General features: G+C 38.1%; 1 protein-coding gene across 1 annotated transcript in view; it reads right to left on the bottom strand.

Annotated features, from left to right (window-relative positions):
• Positions 1-7,217: 7,217 nt before the first annotated feature.
• LOC121443414 (teneurin-1) overlaps positions 7,218-24,079 on the bottom strand; it is a 348,703-nt gene continuing 331,841 nt past the window's right edge. Inside the window, exons 25-29 of the mRNA XM_041645172.1 lie at positions 23,330-23,626; positions 16,700-17,087; positions 14,614-15,834; positions 13,945-14,087; positions 7,218-11,747 (exon numbers count right to left, since the gene is read on the bottom strand). Of these exons, the coding sequence (XP_041501106.1) occupies positions 10,989-11,747; positions 13,945-14,087; positions 14,614-15,834; positions 16,700-17,087; positions 23,330-23,626 (2,808 nt within the window). The 3' untranslated portion in view covers positions 7,218-10,988. The remainder of the gene's footprint in view (positions 11,748-13,944; positions 14,088-14,613; positions 15,835-16,699; positions 17,088-23,329; positions 23,627-24,079) is intronic.

Here is a 24,079-nt window from a genome sequence, read left to right as displayed (position 1 = left end):
CAAACAAAACCCACAGACCAAACCAGTTTACAAGCCTATGATTTCAAATAGGCTCTAAATGTTTATTGTATTTGATGCAACAGGTTTTGGGGTTATATTAGAGATCAGATGAAATAATGAAATAAGATAGATTTTTTTCCCCACGTATCTCTGTCCTAGCTGTCTTTACTCTAAGTGGAGATTTATTTGGAAGGGACACTTTAGTGACCGCATCTCATGATCAACTGATTTGTAATTGGGCAACCCTATAAAGGCTTGTGGTTTCATTAATTTTCAGCAATTCTGAGTCATTGAAACCTAAGTAAGAGTTGGATTTTATGCAGTGTTTTCTGCTCACGTTTGTATTTTCATGGCTTTTGTGATTGATAGTGTGCCAAGTTGCTTCAGGGCTCACAGAATTCATTTACTCAACAAACGTAACAGGGCAGAAAAGTAAAAACACCTGTTTCTTGTCTCCGGGCAGTTCAGTGTCCATTTGGACGGGAAAACAGTAACAGTAAAAACAATAAAAAGAAAATTTTAGGGACGATGACAACAAAAGTCGGTAAATACATAAGTAAAGTTCCCAATACGTAGGTAGATTTGTATTTGGTGGGATGTTGAATCAGCACAAATGCTCTGGTCCATAATCCGCAGGAAAATGAATACATGAGATGTCTGGGTTTCCCTGAATGTTGTGAGCTTGGTTAAGAATGAGTGAATTGTTGACAGACAGAGCTAGCTACCTTGTGCATACTGAGCACTTAACATGTATGCTTTGAGTTTGCAAAGATGGGGTGTGGGGACAGTGATGCACTGTGGGAAGCTCCCTATTTGTTGAAATAATAGCATCACTAACTTGTAAGTAAATTAAAAAGTCTACTTTCAAGATAAAACAAGATACATGTGTTTAAATACTTTTTTTAAAAATAGGATGTCATGTAGTCCAGGCTGATCTCTAGGCTGATCTCCAGCTTGTGCAGCTGAGGATGACCGACCTTGAAGTGCTGGTCTTCTGTTTCCACCTCCTGAATGCTTATATTAGGGGCATGGGTCACCAACCTGACTCAAGTAGCACTGTGGCTTTCACCCAGGGCTTTGAGTGTACTAGATAAGCACTGTACCAACTAAATTACAGCCTCAGTTCCTAAAAATATTTTAAAAAATTATTTTAGTTTGAATTTAGATTTTAACACATTTTTTATTCTTCAAACTTTTGTTGATTCTTTGTGGATGTCACATCATGTATCCTGATCCCCACCCATCTCCATAGCCCCACCAAATCCCCCCTCCTCCCTTGCAACCTCCCTCCCAAAACAAAACAAAATCTAAAAGAAAATCCAAAAAACCACACAAAGCAAACAACAGCAACAAAACCAAAACAGAACAAAACAAAAACCAACCAACCAATCAATTAACCACCCATCTATCCAAACAAACAAACAAACAAAAACAGGAGCGGAATCTCTTTGCGGAAGCTGTAGTCCAGTGTGTCACACAGTAAACCCTTTAGTCCTTTCATCTTTACTTTCAATGCATGTTTTAAACTCTGTCCACAATGGAGTAACTAAACATGTGAATGCTATTTGCATGTTTCTTCATAAGAGTCTGTATTGAGAAATGCCTTCTAAAATCATTAGTGGTCTTTCACCTTTTAATAAAGTAGTTGAAACTTTTATTTACCTAATTTGCTTTAGGTAAATTTGAATTTACCTAATTCATTTAAAATACAGAGACAGTTTGGTCTACATGGTAAGTTCCAGGTCAGTCAAGGCTACATGGAGAAACCCTGTGCCTGTCTCAAAAACAAACAAATGAGCAAATAAATAAAATATAGAGACAGATGCTGTTAATAAACTAAAATATTGATGAAGATTACTTTACTGTATTGAAATGATTTCTTGGGATAGTTATGAACTTTTCTGATTTTACTATTGTCAAACCTTCCAGCCCATGAGGCTCTGTTCACATCTGGCTGGACTTTACTCATCAAGTTGATTCCATTTCTTTTCTTTCCTAACATGAGTAACTTTGTTATTATCCAGTGTATAATAGGTGCACTTTTTATATAAAGATCATACTCTTGTTCCATCTAAAATACTGTGCTAGTCAGATATACCTATAAGATGACAAGATAGAAAACAAAGTAGAGGCCGAGTGAATATGGGCACATGACCCATCCTAGGTATGGTTGACGAGAAGAGTTTTATTGTAGATATGAGAAAGAGTTCAGTCATAGGCTTCTGGAAGGGTCCCGATTGCCAGGGCCATAGGAGGGCAGGGAGAGAGAAAAAGACAGAGAGAGACAAACAGAGACAGAGGAAGAGAGAGAGAGAGAGAGAGAGAGCCAAGAGGGCAAAGAGGCCAAGATCAAGCTAGCTAGGTGCCAAGAGACCAAGAGAGAAGAACCAAGAGTACTCATGGCTAAAATGCCTGAGGTTATATAGGAAAGAGAAACTGGGGGGAGGGAAGCTACACAGCCCCTGGGAGGAGGCTGGGTGAGAAGTCCTGGGAGGAGCTACAGGCACTAAGTGAGATTTGTCTCCAGTTTCTTTGGAACCTGACACACGTATTTCCAAGAATATATTTCTTTTGAAAAGTGTGCCAGCAAGCCCACAATACTTGTGACAGTTTATCAAATACTAGTCAATTTCTTCAGAAATTTGTTCTTAGAAGCCTAAGGTCAGTAGGAAGACAAGCTTAGGTAATTTTCTGTTTGACTGTGACAGGCAAGGAGTCTTGTGGCAGTTCACAGGTAGAATAAATCTACGAAGAATATGTCCGATGAAGCCACCAGGTATAAATAAAGGGTTGGATGGAAGACATTCTTTCTTTAGATAGAACGGATAATTTGAAAATGTAAGAAACATTTTAAAATCTGTTATGAATGTTATGACATTAGACTATATTTTATTTGATTCACTTTATTGGGCTCAGAATCCCAAGTCTATTAATAATAAAACCCAGATTTGCCCTTGAGTGTTTCAAGGTTACATGATAACTAGTTTTCTTGTTAGGGTGCTATAAATTCAACTGTGTCACGTGTGTTTGCCCTTGTAGGAAATGGGATCTTATTATTTTTCAGTTTGCAGCTAGGGGTGAAGTTAAACTATCCTAGTTTTGAGAGTTTCATACTTTGGGATCACTGGCCAAATTTCTAGTAAAAGGCCGTACTATTAGTAGGTCATTTGAGTTGTGTATGTGTGTATGTGTTTGAACATTGTTCTTGTGTGCATGGTTGTGACAAACTCAAGTATCATTCCTTAGGAGCTGTCCACCTATTTTTTTTTTTTTTTTTGCTTATGTACTTGTTTTTTTTTTTATTAAATTTTTTTTTAATTAAAAATTTCCGTCTCCTCCCTGCCTCCCTTTTCCCTCCCCCTCCCCCACTCCCCAGTCCCCACTCCCCTCCCCCTCCCTCTCCAGTCCGAAGAGCAGTCAGGGTTCCCTGCCCTATGGACAGTCCAAGGTCCTCCCCCCCCCTCCATCCAGGTCTAGGAAGGTGAGCATCCAAACAGGCTAGGTGGGAAAAAACCGGACTCTCTGAATATGGTGGACAATGAGGGCTGCTGAGAAGCCAAGGACAATGGCACTGGGTTTTGATCCTACTGCATGTCCACCTATTTTTTACTGGAGGCAGATTCTCTTTTTAGGCTGTATCTCATCAAATGGGCTACGCTGCCTGGCCAGGAAGCCCCAGGAACTTGCTTGTCTTTGCTTCTCCAATGCTGGGATTATAAGTACTTGCTACCACACTGGGTTTTAAACAAAATATACAAAACAAAACAAACACCCCACTATTTTTATTAATTCTTTGAAAATTTCATTTAATGTATTTTGAACATGTGCATTCTCCCTACCATATCCCCCTTTCCACTCTCCCATTCCCTCTTTCCTATCCATCTTTGAGATTTCTGTCATCTTTTTTGTTTATCCATCTATTCCAGTGTGTGTTGTCCACCTTGTCTTGGGATTGGGTCGGGCCTTAACTTCCAGGCTATTTTTTTTCCCATATGTGTTGTGGGGGTTTGAATCCAGAGCCTCAGGCTTGTGCAGCAAACATTTACTGACTGGACATTGTTTTGACCCATCAGCAGAACACACAGAACACACACATACATGCACACGCACACACACCTTGATAGCCCTCCCCAATTCCTGAAATTCATTTGCTGTCTCACAAGAAGATAGGTGGTAATGTCATATTTGGTGTTGGAGTGAAAGGAGGAACGCATGAGACCTGTATTTTCTTTTCCTCTGCCACTCATGGTCCATATGACCTTAGCTAAGTTAATCTGATACCTTTATAACATTTACCTAGTAGGCATAATTAAATCTTATTCATCTTACTGGATTATGGAAGCACTAGAATTACATGAGTTTAAGGTAGCAATAGTACAAAATATTTACATACATATTCAAACATTAAAACTAAAGGTGAACAGTGAAGGAATGTGGACAAATTCTTATTTCCTGTTACGCTTCTGTTAAAGTAGGGGCTCCTGACATTTTCTTAAAATATGAGAGTCAGGTAGCATGCACAATTTAAATAATGCTCAGGTGAAACTAAAAATTTCCCTCCTTTGTATTAATGCTTTGTGTTGAGACTAGGGTATCTTCTGCTTACAAAGTGGGCACAAAATGGCAGAGCCATTGGCAATGTCTAAATTACAGCGTGGGTTCAGCTCAGACTAAACTCTGACTGGGTAAATAGAAGGACTGATGGCAGAGAAACAAAAGCTGAAAGTCAGCATTCCTCAGAAACCAGTGAAATGGGTTTCTGTTTGTCTGAAAGAGCCACTCCTTCCCTTTTTTGCCCTTACAATTGACTGCTTCTAGCAATGAGGCTTCCATGCTAGCCCCCCAACCCTACTCTTCTGGTCCAAAAACATTCCCAACCACTACTCCAACTTCTAAGCTTTTCTGGTTTACAGGCTCCCTCTTGCTACAACACCCATCTCTTTAGCATTGGGAATGCTTTCTCTGCCCTTTGCTATTCTCTTTGACAGCTATGGCAGCTTTGAATTTCCCCAAATAAACCTTTCTTTTTCACCCATGGAGTGATCCAGTTTGGTGGTTTCACTGTGCTTTCACTTATAGCATATATTGCATATATAATGTCCTATACATGTATATAAGATATCTATTTATTCCATTCTTTTACATATAAATATAATGCCATATATGCCAGTCATAAATCATATATAACCAATCAGTGGAAAAAGCAGCAGGTCATTTTAAAGTATGATAAATGTCAAATTTCAGTAAGGAGTGTTATGCAGTAGATGGATGCCATTAGTATCAATTCAAATTTTTGAGGAACTATGATGTGGGATTTCCCTCTGTATGCTGTGATTACCATTAATGAATAATCAACTGCTTTGAGCCCATAGCAGAACAGGGTGGGGCAGAGCAGAGCTATGTGAGGAGGACTGGACTGAATGCTGGGAAAAAGAAAGGTGGAGTCAGAGAGAAGCCATGTAGCCCACTGGAGACAGATACTGGGAACTTTACCCGGTAAGCCACAGCCATGTGGTGATACACAGATTAATGAAAATGGGTTAAATTAATATATAAGAGTTATCCAATAAGAAGCTAGAGCTAATGGGCCAAGCAGTGATTTAATTAATACAGTTTCTGTGTGATTATTTTGGGGCTAAGCAGCCGGGAACAAACTAGCAGCCCTATTTCAACAGTCCTATTGGCCACAATTTATAGTCTCATCTAAAAATGTTTTTTTTTGTTTGAAATAAATGACAAATGTCAATTGTCATATTCTGAGGTATAGGGCCTATATGGAGCTGTTTTTTTTTTTTAATAGTCTGTCATGATCGCCACTCCTGTGTCCAAACATCCTTTTTTGGCAATGAATTTAGACACCCTGGTCTTCTAGCTCTTCACTATCAGGTATTTTTTTTTTAATTTAATTTTCCTTTATTGCTTGGAAGGCACCAAAAAGACAGAGCAAACCTTTTAAGAAGTCATAACCTGTCTTGAAAAACAAAACAAAACAAAAAAAGAAGTCATAACCTGGAAGCATTAAAATTCACTGGTCACTCTTCTTTGTTTATTAGATAGTCATTTGTGTCACAGATCCTATTTGTATAAAAATAGAGACTTCTGCCTAAGATTAGTACCCTTTTGATTTTTGCACTCACCAAACTTTTCAAAATAATGTGCTCCTTATTGTTCCCTGCCAAGGAGCCAATTTTCTGATCTCAGTTGGCCAGCCTGACTTGGGGATGCAGTTGGCCAACCTGACTTGGGGCAGTAGTGGGCCAGCCTGACTTGGGGACACAATTAGCCAGCATGACTTGGGGACACAGTTGATCAGACTGACTTGGGGACACAGTTGACCAGCCTGACTTGGGGACACAGTTGTCCAGCCTGATGTAAGGACGCAGTTTGGCGCATGAAGAAAATGGGACACAACATTCATTTGCCATTTTATTTTTTAAAAACGAAATATTCAAAGTACTTTTCTTTCAAATATTGACACGTAACGTTTAACTTCAAATATTTACAGCATGTTGTTGTGATGCTCTTGTAGAAAAATGCATGCTTCTGGCCTGAAAGCCAGAGCAAAATGCAAAAGACCATTGAACTGCAGCCAGAGAACATGAACCTGTACAGTATCCAGTCACTTTTCAGCACAGGAGAGCAGGAATACAAAATTGGAACCTATTGTTTCCTAGCGACATGGCTCAGGCCATAATAACACAATTTTCAGTATGATTAGAATTTCTAACTGTTGTTACATAGAAACTGAAAATCTTGGCATACACTGTAAACATCTTTACTTTTCATGAAAAAGAAAGCAGCTAAAAAGAGTACTTTTCTAACATAAAGGCTGTACTTCTCCTTTTCACCTTTCTTCTTACTGATGCTTTTGCCAGAAGAACAGTAAAGATTTAGACACTGTCATGATTCATACACGTAAAATATTTTTCAAGGACACAATCTGATATACTAACATTTATTTAAGAGGTTAAAGTCCACCACTAAATCTAAGGAAAGATTTTTAACTGCCAAACACATTTCCTTTGACAAATAATGTAAGATGACAACTGCCAAGACAAAATCCACAGCAAGTTTAACTCTAAGTATGTTCAATTACTGTTTAGGAAGCAATTTCTTCTTACACACAGTAGTATATTTGTTCCTTAACAGCTTTCACATGAAGGACACACTGAAATAAGTCACAATTTTGTGGTTGAATTGTTTCTGTTTTTTTTTTGTTTTTGTTTTGCTTTATTTTTTTGTTTGTTTTTTTGTTTGTTCTTTTGCTCTTTTTTTGGTTTTTGTTTTCTTTGCAGTATAAAGACCTTACAGAAGACTGCAGAACAGCAGTCTGAGATCTGAAATATTTGCCAGGTCAGCTATGTATATGTGAGTTCCTCCAAGAAAACAAGAATGTGGCATCCAATCTGTAGGCATATGTTTCCCTACAAGCTAGAAGACACTCCATTCCCTTCAATTTTTCTTTAAATACTTGATTATTGTACTTTTGCTTTCATTGCTCTTAACACAAACAAATCTGCAGAAATGTGAAAACTTTGCCTGAACTCTCAGGTAAAGTTACTGTGGGAACAGGTCTAATGGGAAAGAAAGAAAGAAAATGCAGAAATAAGTGATGAGATGAAACTGTGTCCACAGTAATGAAAACTAAAAATCTAATTAAAGTTATAATGGAATGATATATATGATAACCTTGCTATGTATGTAGCATATGAATTTCAAATTATACATCACCATGTTTTCATATATTTGGCTATGTTGTATATATTGTATTTCATATATGCAGTCTATATATTATAGATCTCCTAGATGAATTGACCATAAATGACATACTTATTTTATACATTCTTTTGTTGGGTTAAAAATAAAACATATACTTATTTCTATGACAAGAGTTTTGCTGAAAGAATGAATTGAGCTTTGTTTTTCTTTCCTTCCAGAATCATGCTTCCAATCATTAATGATTAGAATGACAACTAAAAAAATACATGATTTAAAAATCTCTTAAATTTAGAACTTTTCAGCTCATTTGGATCTCTAGACTGTATGCAACAGTAAACCAAATTAAAACTTAAAAGCACAAATGAAATGGGCCTAAGGAAAAAAAAAGCAGTCACAGTATTTCCTGCATCTCCCCCAGAATGTTCCTCACAGGAACATCCAAATACTATTTTCTCACTTTAACCTACTTGAGTGGTATATGTAGCTGTGTTGTGTAAGTCTTTTGTGTGTGAGAAATTGCATGTGCTTTCTCCTCAAAGCTGTACTGTTATCAGGAAACACAAATGAGTTGTTCTTTCGTTTAAATTTCAAAACTAAAGCTCAGTGAAAGCATCCTTTCTATCCTGCTAACAGGAAGCACTATACTTAATATCTTCATATTCTTATCAAGAAATGCCAAAATGTTTCTCTTAGATTTGCGACTTGTAGTGTTAACCTTTTGGTTTTTCTTTTCCTCCTCAAAACTTTAGGAGTTGTAAAGAGAACAATAATAGTTCAAGGCAGTAGTAAAACCACAGCTGTAAGTGATAAAAAGTGCATTTCCTGAATATAATACAAGTATAAGTTTAGGTAACCAAAGGCACAAACTAACTAAATACGTATTACAAACTAGAATCGCACAGTTCAGGGTAATTACTAGGAAGGGATAGTTTCAAATATTTGTTTCTAATGCTTATTTAAAGCAGTTTGAAAATGATCCATCATTAGTGAATTGCAAAAGAGTGCAATCACTTAAAATAGAAGCAAAATAGACTCCAATATTGACACACTGGGTTAGTGATAAAAATACACCACGTTTAAGAATGCACTTTTATATACAGTTAACAAACTATTTTCCCATTGACTTAAAAGAATGTCAGAGGTTCTAGAAACTTAAGGTCTACTTTTAGGTTGGTGTGGAGGTATTCAAATTTTCAACAAGTTTGTGGAACTGTTCAGAATTTCATTGTGAATAAATACTGTAATGATGACACAAGCCTTATTCAGGAAAAAAACCCTACACTGGGATTTTAGTCTGGATTAACAATATCTTGAGCTGATGTGTTTCCAATTACAAAGATAAATGATGAGTTCCTCATGAATTCTCTCTTTCTTCCTTCCCCCATCCTCAGTGCATGTATAAGTATGTAATGATCTGAGCCTGAAGGTTTTAAGAATGAAATATTTTAATACACCTTCCCCTACTATTTTCTGGGGTCCTTTTCCTCTCCCTTATTCTTCTTTGTATAATGAGAGTCACATTCTTTAAAAAAAATCTTAACATGAGCCAGGATTTTGACTTTGCATATTTCCAATGAAACTGTCATCATAAAGCCCATATTGCATTTAGGTAGTAACTGGAAAGAATCTGAATGAACAGTCCATCATAAATTCTCCTCCAGACATAGCAAATGTTCACCTGGTGATGTGAGGGTAGATGCTGTCTCATGGGAATTTTCTACCGGGTACATTGTGCTGTCATGAATTTTCATTTGTGGCAACTTGCAATTACATAGCATTTTATAAACTGCCTCTTTGTCAATGGGCACACATCTCTAAGCTCACCAAGTGGCTTCTTTAGCTGCAGGAGTCATAAGACACTGAGAAACTGCAGCAGACATTGATATCAACTCTGACCCTTTTTTGAGCGATTATGAAACAAGCGACCCCTCTTGAAAATAGTCATTTTCCTAGGTGGAATAGATGGTTAAATAAAAATAAATGGATTAAAGACAGAGAACTAAAATAGCCACATAAATTATGATGGTAAAAAAAAACTAGTCTGCCCTTCTGTAATTAGTTGAAATGCTTGAAGTTGGAAAGGCTTCACTTAATTCAATTTTCTACATATGACTGGGAGAGATTCTATACAAAATTGTCCATTTGAAAGATGAATCTAAATGGGAAGAAATGATGAGGCAGCGACTCTTATTATGTTGGCCTTTGTCTCTTTTTCACTTTAATACAAGGTCTATTGTTTCTAAGATTTCGGCTCTTGGGAATTTCTGCAGTAGTTTAATATGTTTATCAGCAACACAGGCCCGTACACCTGTTAAAACCTCTTCTATTGTACCAGATACTTTTTAGTATATTACCTTTCATGTGCACAAGCCATTGGATTAGTGTATAAATACTGGATTACTAATGTGAAACTGTATTACTAATGACCAAAGCACACCCTATATATAAATGAGAAATTCCTATCCAGGTTAATAAAAGCTATGTTTACATGACACCAATACAGCTGGGCAAATGGATAAAAAATTGAGTCAAAACAGATTATATGAGGGAGGTCACATTGACCAGCTGCTTTGGTATCATGTACACACAAGCAAAACAGTGGCTCTTCTGCCTGCTTACTGCACCCACAGCAAGGCACAGTAGACCGAAGCCAGCCACCACACGCCAAAACACAGCACAACAACATGGCATTTACTTTTTAACAAGCAAGGAGGAAAAACCAGGGAAGGAGGGAAAACAGTTTCCGACTCCAGGAGATGGTGCTTGAAGACATTTTAGATTTCCTTTTAAGTTTCCTCTAACAGATCTGGACAATGTGCAGGGGCTGGCAGTCTTTTGAGATTAAAGGTTCAGCTACTGTTGCACCACACTTTCAAGTAGCCTGGAAGTCCTGCCAACAGTTAGATGTGAAACTTGGTGTCACACTAGAAATTGAGAGCCTTGGGTTCTTTTCATGTAGTTGAACATATGCATGGCTCAACAAATTGAAAGTGGTGCTTCTAAAAACATTTGTGTTAGCTGTTTGAGTTCAGCTTGTGTTCTTTTGAATACTGCCACACAAGAACTAAAAATCTCTGTCATTTCTTAAAGAGTTTAAACAAACAATATTAAAATACCATCTTCTGTCACATTGAAAGGCAGTTGGATATGTTTTTCCTCCATATTTACACATACAGAGTTCTGATCTAGAAAACCAATACAATAAACCATTATTTTTTTGTTTTAAAAACAGGCAGTCTTTGGTGACGCAAAGGCAGAGATTTCTTTTGTTACCTCCTGCCTATTTCGCTCTGTCTCATAAAGTGAATATTGTTGGCACTGTCTGAAAGTTCTAAATACTGCTCAACAGACAAGACAAAATACCCATCATACCCTTGCACCCTCCCAGTGCTCAAAAGCTGCTGTTTTTCCCCCTCTGTCCATGCCCGAATCCCTTCTTCCCCTTCCTGTAGCCTCCTCTGCTCCTGAAGCCAGGCCTGGGCCACCGCTCGCTGTCTGGCCATCTCCAACACGTGGTTCTTCTCCTCTTCAACAGTCGTTCCATACCGGATATTGAAGCACAGAGCTCCGTGCTGCAGTTGAATATCTGCAAAACGTCTAGTCCTTCCATTCAACACTGAAGTCATCTGAGACACAGTGACATTGACACCATTCTCCAGAATCCGCCTCCCCCCAGTGTTACCAATGAGCACAAGATCCTCCTCCAGAGACCCAAGCTTAATGAAATAGTGAGTGTCCCTCCCTTCTATGGTAAAATGCAGGTTTTCCAGGTAATGGGCATTGTTGAGAATGGCAGCAAGACGTCTGCTATCTTCATTGGCTACTCCTATAATATCAGCCGTCACTACGCCCTCTTTGATGGCAAATTTTATACCTTTGCCAAAGACAGAAGGGACGGCAGAAAACCTTGGTGTTTTCCCTCCTTCAAGGCACCGCCCCTCATTGTACTGAGGAGTCATAGGAAGCTGATCCAAGGAAATGAAATTCCTGAGCTGTTTCTGGAGCTCACACTGAATGCCCAGGATCACCTAGGAGAGAAGGCACAGGGCAAATGTAGCACAAGGTTAGATACCAGATGGAAGCCTGGTGATTATCGGGAAGAAAAGGCTGGCAAAGGTGATTCTTTCTCTTAGTTTTAACTTGGTCATTATTTAAAACAAAAGCCCACGCTGGAATATCTACATCAAAGATTGGGAAAACAGAAGGTAGACAGGTACTGATTTCTCAGCTGTTTTACAGCTTACTTTAGTTGAGTGTAAGAAAATATGTTCAAACATGTTATCCCACAATCTCAGAGCTACAAGAAACTTTCCGTTTTGGTTTTTCTATTTTCAGCATGTACTTGTGGCTACCGGTTTCTGAAAATTTCCCACTCAACACAAATATATTTTATTTTGGTCAAATCTGTTCCTTACTCCTTACTTGGAGCTTCTTCCAGGTATTTGACCCCAAAGCGCACTCCATCCTTTTATATTTGTACACCCTACCAAGTCCAATTAGTCCAGTTAGTGTTGCCCATGTGCATGGAGGCATAGGGCTATCTACTGTAGTGTGCACAACTTACCACAGACCCCACACTTGAAGACCCCACACTTTGCCCTGGTAGTCATTGAGTGCCTGTAACTTCTCAACTAGTAGTGAGATTTTGTAGCCCTACCCCAATGCTGGAACACTGATTAGACTGATCTAGCATTAGTCTGGTATAGACAACCAGAGCTGCTGAGAGTTTCTGAATGTAACTCCTTGTCATGCCCCTAATAAGCTGTTTCTGCAGCATTTCCTCCAACCTCTGCTTCTTAGGATCTTCATGCCACTTTCTCTGTGATGTTCCCTGTGCCTTAGAGGGAGGGGCATAGAAGGAACTTTGTACAGGCTAGCTCGCTCAAAACACAGATCTTACATTCAGCAATCTAATTGACACTAGCTATGTGAGATTACTGCATGCAGAGGGATACATTGTGCACAGTGAGATTGGAAATAGTGTGCAAAGCTTAGTTTCTGCCTTCAGTCACTCACGGCCTTATAAATAACAGAAAAAACTATAAAAATATAAAAGACATGCTGATCTTTTTATATTTTTTTTTTACTTGGGCACATTTCAAACTTGCTAAAAAAGAGAAAAGACTATTAACCCTCCCAGTTTTCAATAACTTCTAACATTTTAAAAAATGGCTTTTAGTTATAAACACCACAAATATTACATATATTTGGTGTGGTACAATGGTCTGTAGTCCATCAATTATATTTTAAATAAATGCTGATTGGCCAGTAGCCAGGCAGGAAGTATAGGCAGGACAACCAGATAGGAAGTAGAGCTGGGTCAGTGAGAACAGGAGAATTCTGGGAAGAGGGAAGTTCTAGTCTGCAGTCCTCACCTAGCCACAGAAGCAGCAAGATGTGACCGCCCTGCCGAATAAGGTATTGAGCCCTGTGTCTAATATAGACAAGAATAATGGGCTAATATAAGTTATAAGAGTTATTAAGAAGCCTGAGCTAATGGGCCAATCTTTTTATAACTAACGTAGGACTCTGTGTGATTTCTTTGGGACTTAATGACTGTGGAAACCCGGCAGGACAGAAAACTCAGTCAATATATGTTTATAAAAGATATAACTCTACACTATATTTGTACTTAGGACTTCCTTTCCCTTATAATTTTTTTTGCCTAAATATCAAGTTTTCCCACCTGAATTTCCATTTTCTTTTCTTACTTCCTTTTCCTTTCTGTTTATCTCCTCTAGCCTTCATGAAATCATTGGCCTACACATGGTTATTTCAGCATTCATGGTTTTTCAAGACTTTCTCCCCATGAAATGTAGTATCTTTGTTTATTATGTCTGTATATGGTTTTCTTTATCAAAACAGTTTTATTTTCATGTTCATAAGGCATCATCCTTGAAATGATTGGACAGTTTGAAATCTAATGCTTCCATGCCTTAGCATGTAGTTTTTCTCTGTATAGAATCCTATATTGCTGTTGCTAGCTGATTTCAGAATTTAAGAAGTTACAATCCTCTTTCCTCTTAAGTATTTATTGCAGCAGTCATCAAGAAATCTCCTAGTTTTTCCCCTTCTCAAAGCTGCACTTTTCTGATCTTTTCCTTATGGAAGCCTCCTCATAAGTCATTTAAAAATAGCCCCTCAAAGAAATAATCAAAGTATAGAATATAATTTTTATTAGATGTTTTTCTGTTTTTTTTTTTCTTAGCTAAAATTTGTACTAACCTTTCCAGGGTCCCACTCTTGAGTTTTTGTCTGAAGCTGAAGAAGCTCGTAAGTTAAGTCCAAGTTTTCTAGTTCTGGTTTGGGAAATCCAGGTAGTACATTATGTAACTGGAAACCAAAGAGCTCCAACCAACTGCCAATATCTATGAGATACAAAATTTAAAAGAAAAAAAAGGCAATCAAAACTGTTTCCAAACTTGAGAGATATGCTTCTGCTGTAAATGTTTAGACAGTGGGAAGGTAAAGTAACAGTTCGCCCTTATTTGATTCCCTCAAAAACAATATCCTTTCCCCTTTGTAGGGAAATCTATTGGCCTGTGGGCAATCCCAGGAATTGGCTCAGTTCACTGTAGTGAAACTGATAATATGGTACTGGTTTTAAGACCACATGGATTGTGACACTGGGTTTATTTCTGATTAATTTAATCCTAATTGTTTTATGAGAGTACATTGGCAAGCTTTTAAGGATAAAACATAGAAATAGCTTAAAGGGAAAGAATAATAAAGTAAAAGCAAAAGCACTGTATCTGACGAAAAGTGACATGCCTTTCTTACTCTGAAAAAGGTGGCGTGAAGAAGGAGCATCTCTACAAAGGCATTGAGATTATGTAATAAAATGGCCAGCACTAAGTTAGTTCAAGTTCAGCTTAATTGTATTCAACTTAATACCTGTGGTATACTTTGCGACATCTTGAATTTTGCCAACTGGATAGTTATTCTCAAAGGAGTACAGGTTGAATGGTTTGGGATGAAGGTTCAACTGCTTCCATATGTGATGATTAGGTGTGGTCCATCTGCCAGCAACAACATCATAATCCCTTTGCCCTAGATGCACTAATTTCGTAAGAAAATCATAGAGTCCTCCATGAAAACCGATTATGACTTGAAAGTCAGGGTAAGTATCGTGGTAGATGTCACCATAAGGCGTATACAGAATCTCCTTTATGACCTGACCCCGGCTGCTGAACACAGCTAGTGGAGTGCCTGTATTATCACAGGCTACATAATATTCTTCCCCACTACTTAACTCCATGGCAATAAGGTGACCTTGGAGATCATAATAAAGAGATGTAATCTCTGAGCTTGTGTGGTTGTACAGATGAGTGACTCTTATAGGGTTGGCAAGGTCTGCATAAAAGAATTGGAGATGCTCTCCTAGGCTAGACTTACTGGCAACACGTCGCCCAAGCCCATCATAGTAATACTGTACAGTCCAACCCGAAACCTTATTGTAGGCTTTCTGCAGCAGACCATTAGAATTATACTCAAATATATCATTTCCTCTCTGTCTCAGAAAACCATCTTCATCCATTTTATACTGAATTTCTCCTAGTCTAGTAATGCGGTCTCGGAGGTCGTATCGGAGAGGTGTAAGACGAGCACTATTCCCATGGCTCAAGAGATTGATGTTTCCATTCAGATCATAACTATAACGCCACTGGGTTCTGTCATTCACAGAAACAGTTTGAAGTTGCCCGTCAGCATCATATTCATAGAAGTACCTTGTGATATTGGCATCTACTCCTACCCTTATGTCACATATGACCATCCGGCCCATAGTATCATACTGAATAGTCATCCAGTAGGCAATTGCCTTTAGGATCTCATATTGGACTTCAATGACTTGTCCATTGGCATTGAAGATCTTGGTGTGCTTCATTACTGTAGTAGTTATAACCTGATTTAGATCATAGTTAATTACACTGAATTTTCCAAACTGTTCTGTTCTACCAGAAACATCAACGTATCGGTATAGATCTATGGGCAAAGGGGTCTCATTGATCACAGCTTGCATGCTGGTGACACGGAAGTTGTTGTAACTGTAGTCAAATCGTGCATTCACAAGACCTTCTTCACTGAATCGGAAAATCTGACGTCCAATAAGAGGTCCTGGAAGAACCAAAATAAAAAGAGAAAGGAGCCATCTGATAAACAGGAACAATCGCAGATATTTTTTGATTAAGTACTGATACTTTTATATCCAAAATTATATCCTTTTTATAAATTTGTCTCTGATGTCTGATGCCTGGGCGTGTGTGTGTGTGTGTGTGTGTGTGTGTGTGTGTGTGTGTGTGTGTGTTGTATGTGTGTGTATTTACGTGTGCATTTATATTAGTCACTAGACATTGAAAATATTGTATAACGTAATTACAGAACAATTTAATTATAGGGACTATTGAAGTAATAACCCATCCAGTAGCCCAGAGGGAAAAACTGATATTATGTAAGACTTTCTTGCTATCATCATTGGAAAAATGTGTTTGTTTTATTTAACCTTTTCTACAAAGTCAGCTGGTCAGGTTTTCAGGTTACTTGAATGTTGAGCATTCAAGTAACTGTCTGGCTTTGGACATGTTATGAATCCAAAGGCTGAAATAAATCCTAGAATTCTGACTTTTGTCATCAACTGAGGCTTATAGAGGTTACCCTGGGCTTGAGCTAGTTTCTGACCTTAATGTCTTGTACATAGATCTTTGGGAAGATGCAGGGGTGGATATGAACAAGTACAGGGTTAAGATAAGTACTGAAGTTGCAATTGCTTTGAAAACTGAAAGAGACAGAAATACCATATATGCTATTAACGAATCAGCTTTCAGGTAGCTGTAACGCGTTTTAAATTTAGAGTGGAAGACAGTATGAGAAGTAAACAGAAACTTGTTAACAGAGGTTAACATTTCTTTTTATGAATGTGATCATAAAAATTATAAAAGAATATGAATGACAGTATATAATGCCACCCACTTTCATAACAAACCTGTTTGCCTGTATCTGATTGTGCAGATAAACCCATCATGCATCAGGTGTATTGTCTTAATCACTCCAGAAGACTCTTCATACGTCAGTGTGACCTGAGTGGTGTCATAGAGAATCTCAGACAGTCTTGCTTGCTTTGTGTACTTGTACAAAACTCTGCGCCCAGTCCCTAGATGCAGAGTCTGTAGCAGTCGGCCATCTCGACTGTAGTCTTGGATCAAAGAAGTGCTGCTGTCTGGCGGAGTGTAGATGTTACGGTAGTAGCCCACTGAAAGCATGGTTTGTAAGCTGTGGCGCACCATACTAGGCATGGTGACCGACAGTAGGCAATCTGATTGGTCATACTCAAAGATGTAACGCCGCTGACTGTGTAAGAGAAGCATCACAGACTGAAACGAGACAAAACCAAAATACTATCATTTATAAAACCAATGTTGAAGAGATTAAAAGAAACACATGCTCATCCATTTAACATAAATTTATCTAGCAATTACTGTGTACCAGGGATTGAGGCAGATCCTGGTGGATTCAGTAGTAACACAAAAATGGTATTTCCTTTCATGGGATTTGCAGTACCCAAGCAATTATAGTATATAATATGAAATGAGTTAAGACAGAGCATATACAAAGTACTTCTGGAAAGTAGAGGTGGAAGAATTATCCCAGACTTATGAGGCCAGAGTAAACTTATTGGGGACAGGACAGTCGAGATGAGACATAAATGATGACTAGAGCCTAGCCAGGCAAAGACAGGGAGATATATCATGCTGACAGACAGAGGACTTCTGGCAAAGCCCCTCCTTTGTTAGGAGGAGGCTGAGGATTAAGGGAGCCTATGAAAATGGTCATTTTCCTATAGAATGAGTGGAATTTTGTTTGGCTAGAACGTGTGTGGTTTGGGGGTAGTGGCAGCGAATGGTAAAAATGCAGCTGAATCTAGAATATGCTGTGAGGTTATAGGCATTTGTTCTTAAGCCTGTTTGCAATAGGGGAGCCACCGTAAAGCTTGAATCAAGTGGAAGCACATCCTTGAGGAGGTGGGAGAAACAGTCAGGTTGATATGTGAGAAAGGTCACTGCTACTTCTATGTAGAGATGGATTGGGGGGAGGTAAAGCGTGGATAGGGTGTATCAGGTATTAACTTTGAGCCACCTAAATGTGTTGATTTTATTTAGTCCATGTCTTCCTGAAAAAAATGCACATTGTCTATTCTTATACATGTTTTTAAATATATACTTTAATTCTTCATGTTTCAATCTGATTCATGTTTTAATATTAAGGGAGTGATGCACTAGAAGTGAAGAATTCTCTAGTTATATACCCCCAACACACAATAGATTTGTAATTTATGATCACTTATTTGTCATAGTATAATACTTTAAATATAATAAATATAAATATTAATAAATATTGGTTGATATTTTTATAATCTTTAAATAGAAACATAAGCCAGGCCTGATGGCACAGGCCTGTAATCCAGGTTACTCAAGAGGCAGAGGGCAGAAGGGTCACAAAGTCAAGACTTCCCTGGGATACAGAGTGAGTTTAAGGCCAGCCTTAGCTACTTAGAAAGACTGTCTCAAAATAAGCGCCTTTGAAAAGCTTGAGAATATAACTCACTGATACATGCCTAGCGTGTATGAGGTTGTAAATTGAGTCCCCAGGACCAGAGAATAAGAAAATCAGTATCAATTTATAAAAAAAAAAACCACAAAAGCACTATTTGAGGGAAGATTCTAGTTCACTGTCAGTTAAAATTCATTTTTAAAAGAATTTACTTCATTTGCATATGTGTGGTGCGTGTGCATGTATGTATGTGGGCATATACATCTGTATATGCACTTGTACAGGCCAGAGAGGAATGTTGGGTATCCTGTTCTCTAACCTTCTGCTTTATTCTTTTGAGAAATTGTTTTTCAATGAATCTGGAGCTATTCTGGTGGTCAGTAAGTCCCAACAACCCTCCTGTCTCTGTTTCCTGCAGCACTGGATTTACGGGCAAGTGTGAAGCTATGCATGCCTAGCTCTTTATGTGTCTGCTGGGGATTTGAGCTCAAATCCTTATGCCTGTGTAGCAAACACTTTTATATACTGTGCTGCATCTTCAGTGGTTTAATTTTTGTTTTTTGATGAAAATAAAACTTATCCACCCCAGGCACTCTAATATAATTCTTTAAGGGAGCTTAACTCTTTTGAGAATTACCTTACCAAACAAACTATTAAGTTCAACTTCTGAACTAGATGTTACGAAAACAATAGGCATCTTTTCATTTTCTACATGAATATCACACGAATAATTCTGAATTTTAATTACGTAAGCACAGGCAACTTGAATTTTCAAAGTGGCAGAATCATGATGCAATATTATGTGTGTGTTATGCAATGGCACATCCCTCCTATACTTCTGAAAATTATTGATTTTTCAGTTGCATGTCAATGCCATGAAATCAGTGCCTATTTGTTCGGTTAGTCATTGTTTCTTTTCTACCAACGTTATGCCTGGAGATCCAGAAATAGATGCACAAACCCTGTCAAATGGAACCTTTGCAGCTTGCCACATCTTGTAGCTCTATCACTGTGATCTGCGAACCCTCCTGAACAAAAGGCATGCTCCTGTGCAGGCCCAAGGACATGAAGAGAGGCCCGCTCTCTCCCATCAATGCAAACTCCATAGAACCAGGAGGAATTGTTCCTATGAATGGAACAGCAGGTGGTAGAACATTGATGTGGGTGGGTAGATGCAGTAATTGGTGAAAATACCTTTGTATTATTTCCACTCCGAAAGTCTGATTTTCCAGCTCCATTCCACTCTCTTTTGTCAGTTTTCCAAGAACAGATGACATCTGTCACTTGTGGTGTGGGCCAGGGACAATCACCATATGGCTGCCACACATTATCCTGTAGCATCCTGCCTGTTCCAGCCTTTGTGCTAGCTTTGCCAAAAATTTACACTGTGTTGTTATTGTACTCTTTTCCCTGTTTGTTTCCTCTAGTCTATAGCAAACTAGTGCCTGAGCTCTGGCCTCTATGGTACTGACTCTGAGTTGCCTCCAAAGCCCCCACCCTCCAAAGTCTGCTTTAAAACTTCCTGCTAATGATAAAAAAAAGAACATGGAAGACATGATTAGCAATCCCCTGAATGCAATTGTTTTGTTGTCACAATACCGTTTAGCTCTATTTGGCTGCCTTTTCCACTTTGGATTGGTATTATTATCAGTTTGTTCCAAAACAATGCTTGTGAGTCTATCCAATGTCCACCGTGCTACTGCTGGATAAAAAGCCATTACTTATTAGTCCGAATAATAGAGTGGGAGGATTTTGCTTTTTAATGGATTAGTATACCGTAAAAGAAACCTTTGTGAAGGAAAATAAAGGAGAGCAATCATGACTGGAAACTTATTTGAAAAAGACTAGAAATGAAAGTAAACATTTGAAAAGGTATAGTATTCACAAAACCACCAGAGGGCAGTGTGGGGCTACTTGGGAAGGCAAGCCCAAGACTGTGCTCTGTCTCTGCAGTGAGGCGTTGAAAACAACCCCGAATAGGCAATTTTGTGTAAATGTGCAAAACTAAACCATCTTATTAAATGATTATAAAATATATTTAAGTGCATTTTAAAAATGGAGCTTGTAAGAATGATTTTTAGAAAATTGAAAGATTTACATTAGATATAATACAAACTTAGCTGCACCGGTCTTCAAAATATAATTAACATAGAGAAGTGTCATAAATCTAGGCAGAAAATTAATGACTACATGCAGAAAAACTAAGAAATAATAATTGATTTTCTTAATAGCGAAGAGACTATTTAAGAAACCACAATCCTTAGCCAAATAATTATTTTTCTCCTAATGAGTACAAAGCATCGTTCACAAAATGATGTTTAACTTTCACCTACTCTAGAGAAAGTCAAACGATTTTTTACAACATTATTTTATGCTAAGGCAAAAAAGTATGATTCTGATTTTCAATAAATCATGGTGTCAGCATGGCAAGAGACCTTGTAGACATAATGCCGGAGTATTTGGGAGTAAAAAAAAGAGATTTTAAATTTTGATCATTCTTACTACGTACTACAAGAAGTAATACCTTCATCCCTGCCCTTCTCCTGTCTCCTTGAACGAATGTGGTAGCAAAGTCCATGTTAAACTACAGGATTAGGAAGACCAAAAGGAGCCCCAGAACAGCAAGCTCCTGAAAAAGTATATAAAATCCAACCATCTTTCTTTAGTTTCCTTTGAATAAAAAAATTTCAGATTCCTTTCTTTTATTCCTTTCCTCTTTTTCTTTTGTTTGTTCCTATTTTGATTTACCATCAAGTTGAAGCAAGCCCTAGTTATTTTCAATTATCTATCTTTGTGCTTTGTATTACATTATTTCATTTAAGCCGTGCATTTATCCAGTGAATTAGTTGCTTATCACTGGTGACAATAATATACTAAAATCAATTTCAGTATGAATTAGGAAATTAAGGCAAGAATATGGATGATATTAGAAATCTTATGAATGCAGCCATTTTGTAAGTAAGAAAGCATTCCATAATTATGTATTTTGTAGGTTTGGACTTTTGTACACTATAATTGCTTAAACAAGTGGTGAGCCTTTTATTTAAAGAATAAATTACACATGAAAAAAAGGCACAATAACTAAAAGGCCAAATGACTTGTTTCACTGGTCAGTAAACAATTGGAAATCATTGAAGTTTCTCTCAACATTATTCTAGATGAGGAATACATCCGGGTTTTCTGCTCCCTTTTTGCATATTTCTGAGAAAGGGTCACACAGGGGCCTTGAATTTGTGAAGCCCTTGGGTTCTACCTCGTTAAGGCCGGGAATATAGGGACATACTCCCACGCTGTGCTTTTATGTTGTTTCGCTTGATGGAACCGTTGCCCACTAAATATTTTACCTTATAGAAAGAGAACTGATATGAAGTTTGTTTTGTGTGATTCCAGAAGGAAATTGGATGAAATAAACAGTTACTTTGAGAAAGAGAGACCATATCTCCTCACTGCTATCAGAGAAAACTGCACGTGGAACGGAATTTTAAGTTTTCAATAGATGTTTTTCTTATTATATAAACAGCATCACAGGAAGAGTCTTAGGAGGCCTAGATGTTACTGTCTTCAGGCAATTTGCTCATTCTGGCCCTCTTGAGGCAATAACCTCCTGGGTGCCCTAAGGACTACTGGCTACCTCTCAAGTCACACAGAGGAGCTGTGCAAGGAGAACTGTTGAGTCAGGGGCATCATATTTTAAAAAATATGCAGGTCTTAAAATACATATCTCTTAAAATGTACATATGTAGCAAATTTAGCAATAAATGATGCCTTATCAAATATTTTGACTATGTATAGATGCTACCAAATATTTGAATTCAATTAATGTTTGATTGCTTTAGACACTGTAGACTTTAGCCACAGGATTTTCCAAGTCATTCTTTGTTGAGATTCAAAAGAAGAAAGATTTGCTCTGTGAGACACAGATTTCCCCTGTGTAGGATACAGATTACACATCCTGAAAGCTTTCCCAGAAGGGAAGGACGGACCCAGGGAGTATAGAAAAGGCAGAGGACTATCACCTCTTCTTCCTTTTGCTCCTAAGCAAACTTTGCTTTGTCCTGACATGGGGAGTTCTTCATCAACTGACTCTGGGATGTAGTCCACTAACTGGACGATGACATGGAGCTACAGGTGCCAGCGCCTTTTGAGAACCAAACTTTGGGGTTATATCAGAAGCTCACAGATTGTCCTCTTTCTGCCACGTGCGCCATAAGCTCTCGTGATACTTCTAAGAGATCCTGTGGGTAATCTTGCAATTGGTTGCCTTTGAATTTTCCTGGGGGAAAATAGCCTTTACTTTTCCTAGGAATGAATTCAGGAATGATAAATTCAGTTGAAATGACTGAATCCAGAGGAAAAGACTTCATATCTCAGGAGGAGATCAGATATGGCAATGGCGGATGAAGGTTAATTGTTCTTATTGTCTACTGGTAATGATCGGAGGAGAAACTATTCTGCTGTGTAGGGGCTAGTGTTTCACCAATGTTTCGTGTGGTGGGATTATAATCCTTTTTCTTCCAGACAGAGGGCACAAGTTCCCATTATGGATGCTGTTGAAGGCTTAGCACACAAAAGACTATTACCAATTAGTAATCTCTGCCACTGCTCCCTCAGGCTAATGACTTTTGAGAATTAGCCCTCAAATGTGTACAACAAAAATTTCACTGGCTACACACTCACACACATAAAAGGAATTTCTTATTTGTTGGGTAAGAGGCCTTTTACCAGAGCAGAGAAACATTAACACAGAGTGCTGGAATTTGCTAGCTATTTTCTCTCAGTATGAGCTTTCATAATAATACAGATACCTTTTCAGTGGAATGAACAAATATGTTCAAATGAGTAGAAAGCCAAGCCATTACCCTGACGTCAGCTTGAAAAAGTACTTGGCAGAGGGTGGGGATGGGGATGTTTTCAGTTGAAAAACAGCCCATCCTTACAGGCTCACAGTGGATTTTTGTTATTTATACAATGAGAATACAGACTTTTCTCCTGAAAAGGTTCTCATAAAATTGGGTACTTAGGGCCGCCTTCAATATTCTTATTCATTTCCCTTCCACATACTTACTTTTTCTAAGTAGGTATAGCTCCAAATTTTTCCATCAGCCCAAGTTCTTGAGATTATTTTTCCACTCTGATCATATTCCATCTTTTCGTTCCAGGTTCCTCTTTGAATAAATGTGACCAATCCCGAAGGTGAATATGTGATGTTCACTTCATTATATCTGCTTACAGGAGACCACAGAATAGGTCTACCAGCTTGGTCATAAAGAATTCGAAGGGTAAATTTTCGATGGTCGTCATAGATCTTTCCCGTGCGGGTCATATGATCAAAATCTATGGAGAGTAGGTTTCTATTATGGGCCTACAAAAAAAAAAGATGAAATACAGTTTATGTACTGCCTTGATTCTTAATCTAGTGCATCGAGAATCATGAAGCTTTTCTGAGTTCTCTGGTGATGGCGACCCCTCACCTCTGACTCTGAATTGTTTCATATTCTTCATCTCACAGTTATCTTTATTTTCTCACCAGCATGTACCAGCTATGGAAGGACAATGCTATGCTTTATCTCCTGGGAAAGTGCCTGATAATGATAAAATCTTGACCTTCATCATATGGCTGAGGACTGTTTTTCTCCAACTAAAGACTCAAGTGAGCCACTACAGTTTTCAATAACGACACGATCTTATTTTCTATGAGTTAGAATGGGTTTCCTGGGTTGGTTACTTTGTAATGAATCCAGTGGCTTGAAAGTCTGGAGTTACAATTCAACAAAAAAGAATACAATGAGGTCCATTCCATTTATGAAGGATTTAC

The sequence above is a fragment of the Microtus oregoni genome, unplaced genomic scaffold, assembly GCF_018167655.1.
Source record: "Microtus oregoni isolate MIOR12 unplaced genomic scaffold, Mior012 000106F_ref0000393, whole genome shotgun sequence".
Taxonomy (NCBI): domain Eukaryota; kingdom Metazoa; phylum Chordata; class Mammalia; order Rodentia; family Cricetidae; genus Microtus; species Microtus oregoni.
The sequence above is the reverse complement of the archived record's forward strand: the minus strand, read 5'-3'. Positions and strand labels throughout refer to the sequence as shown.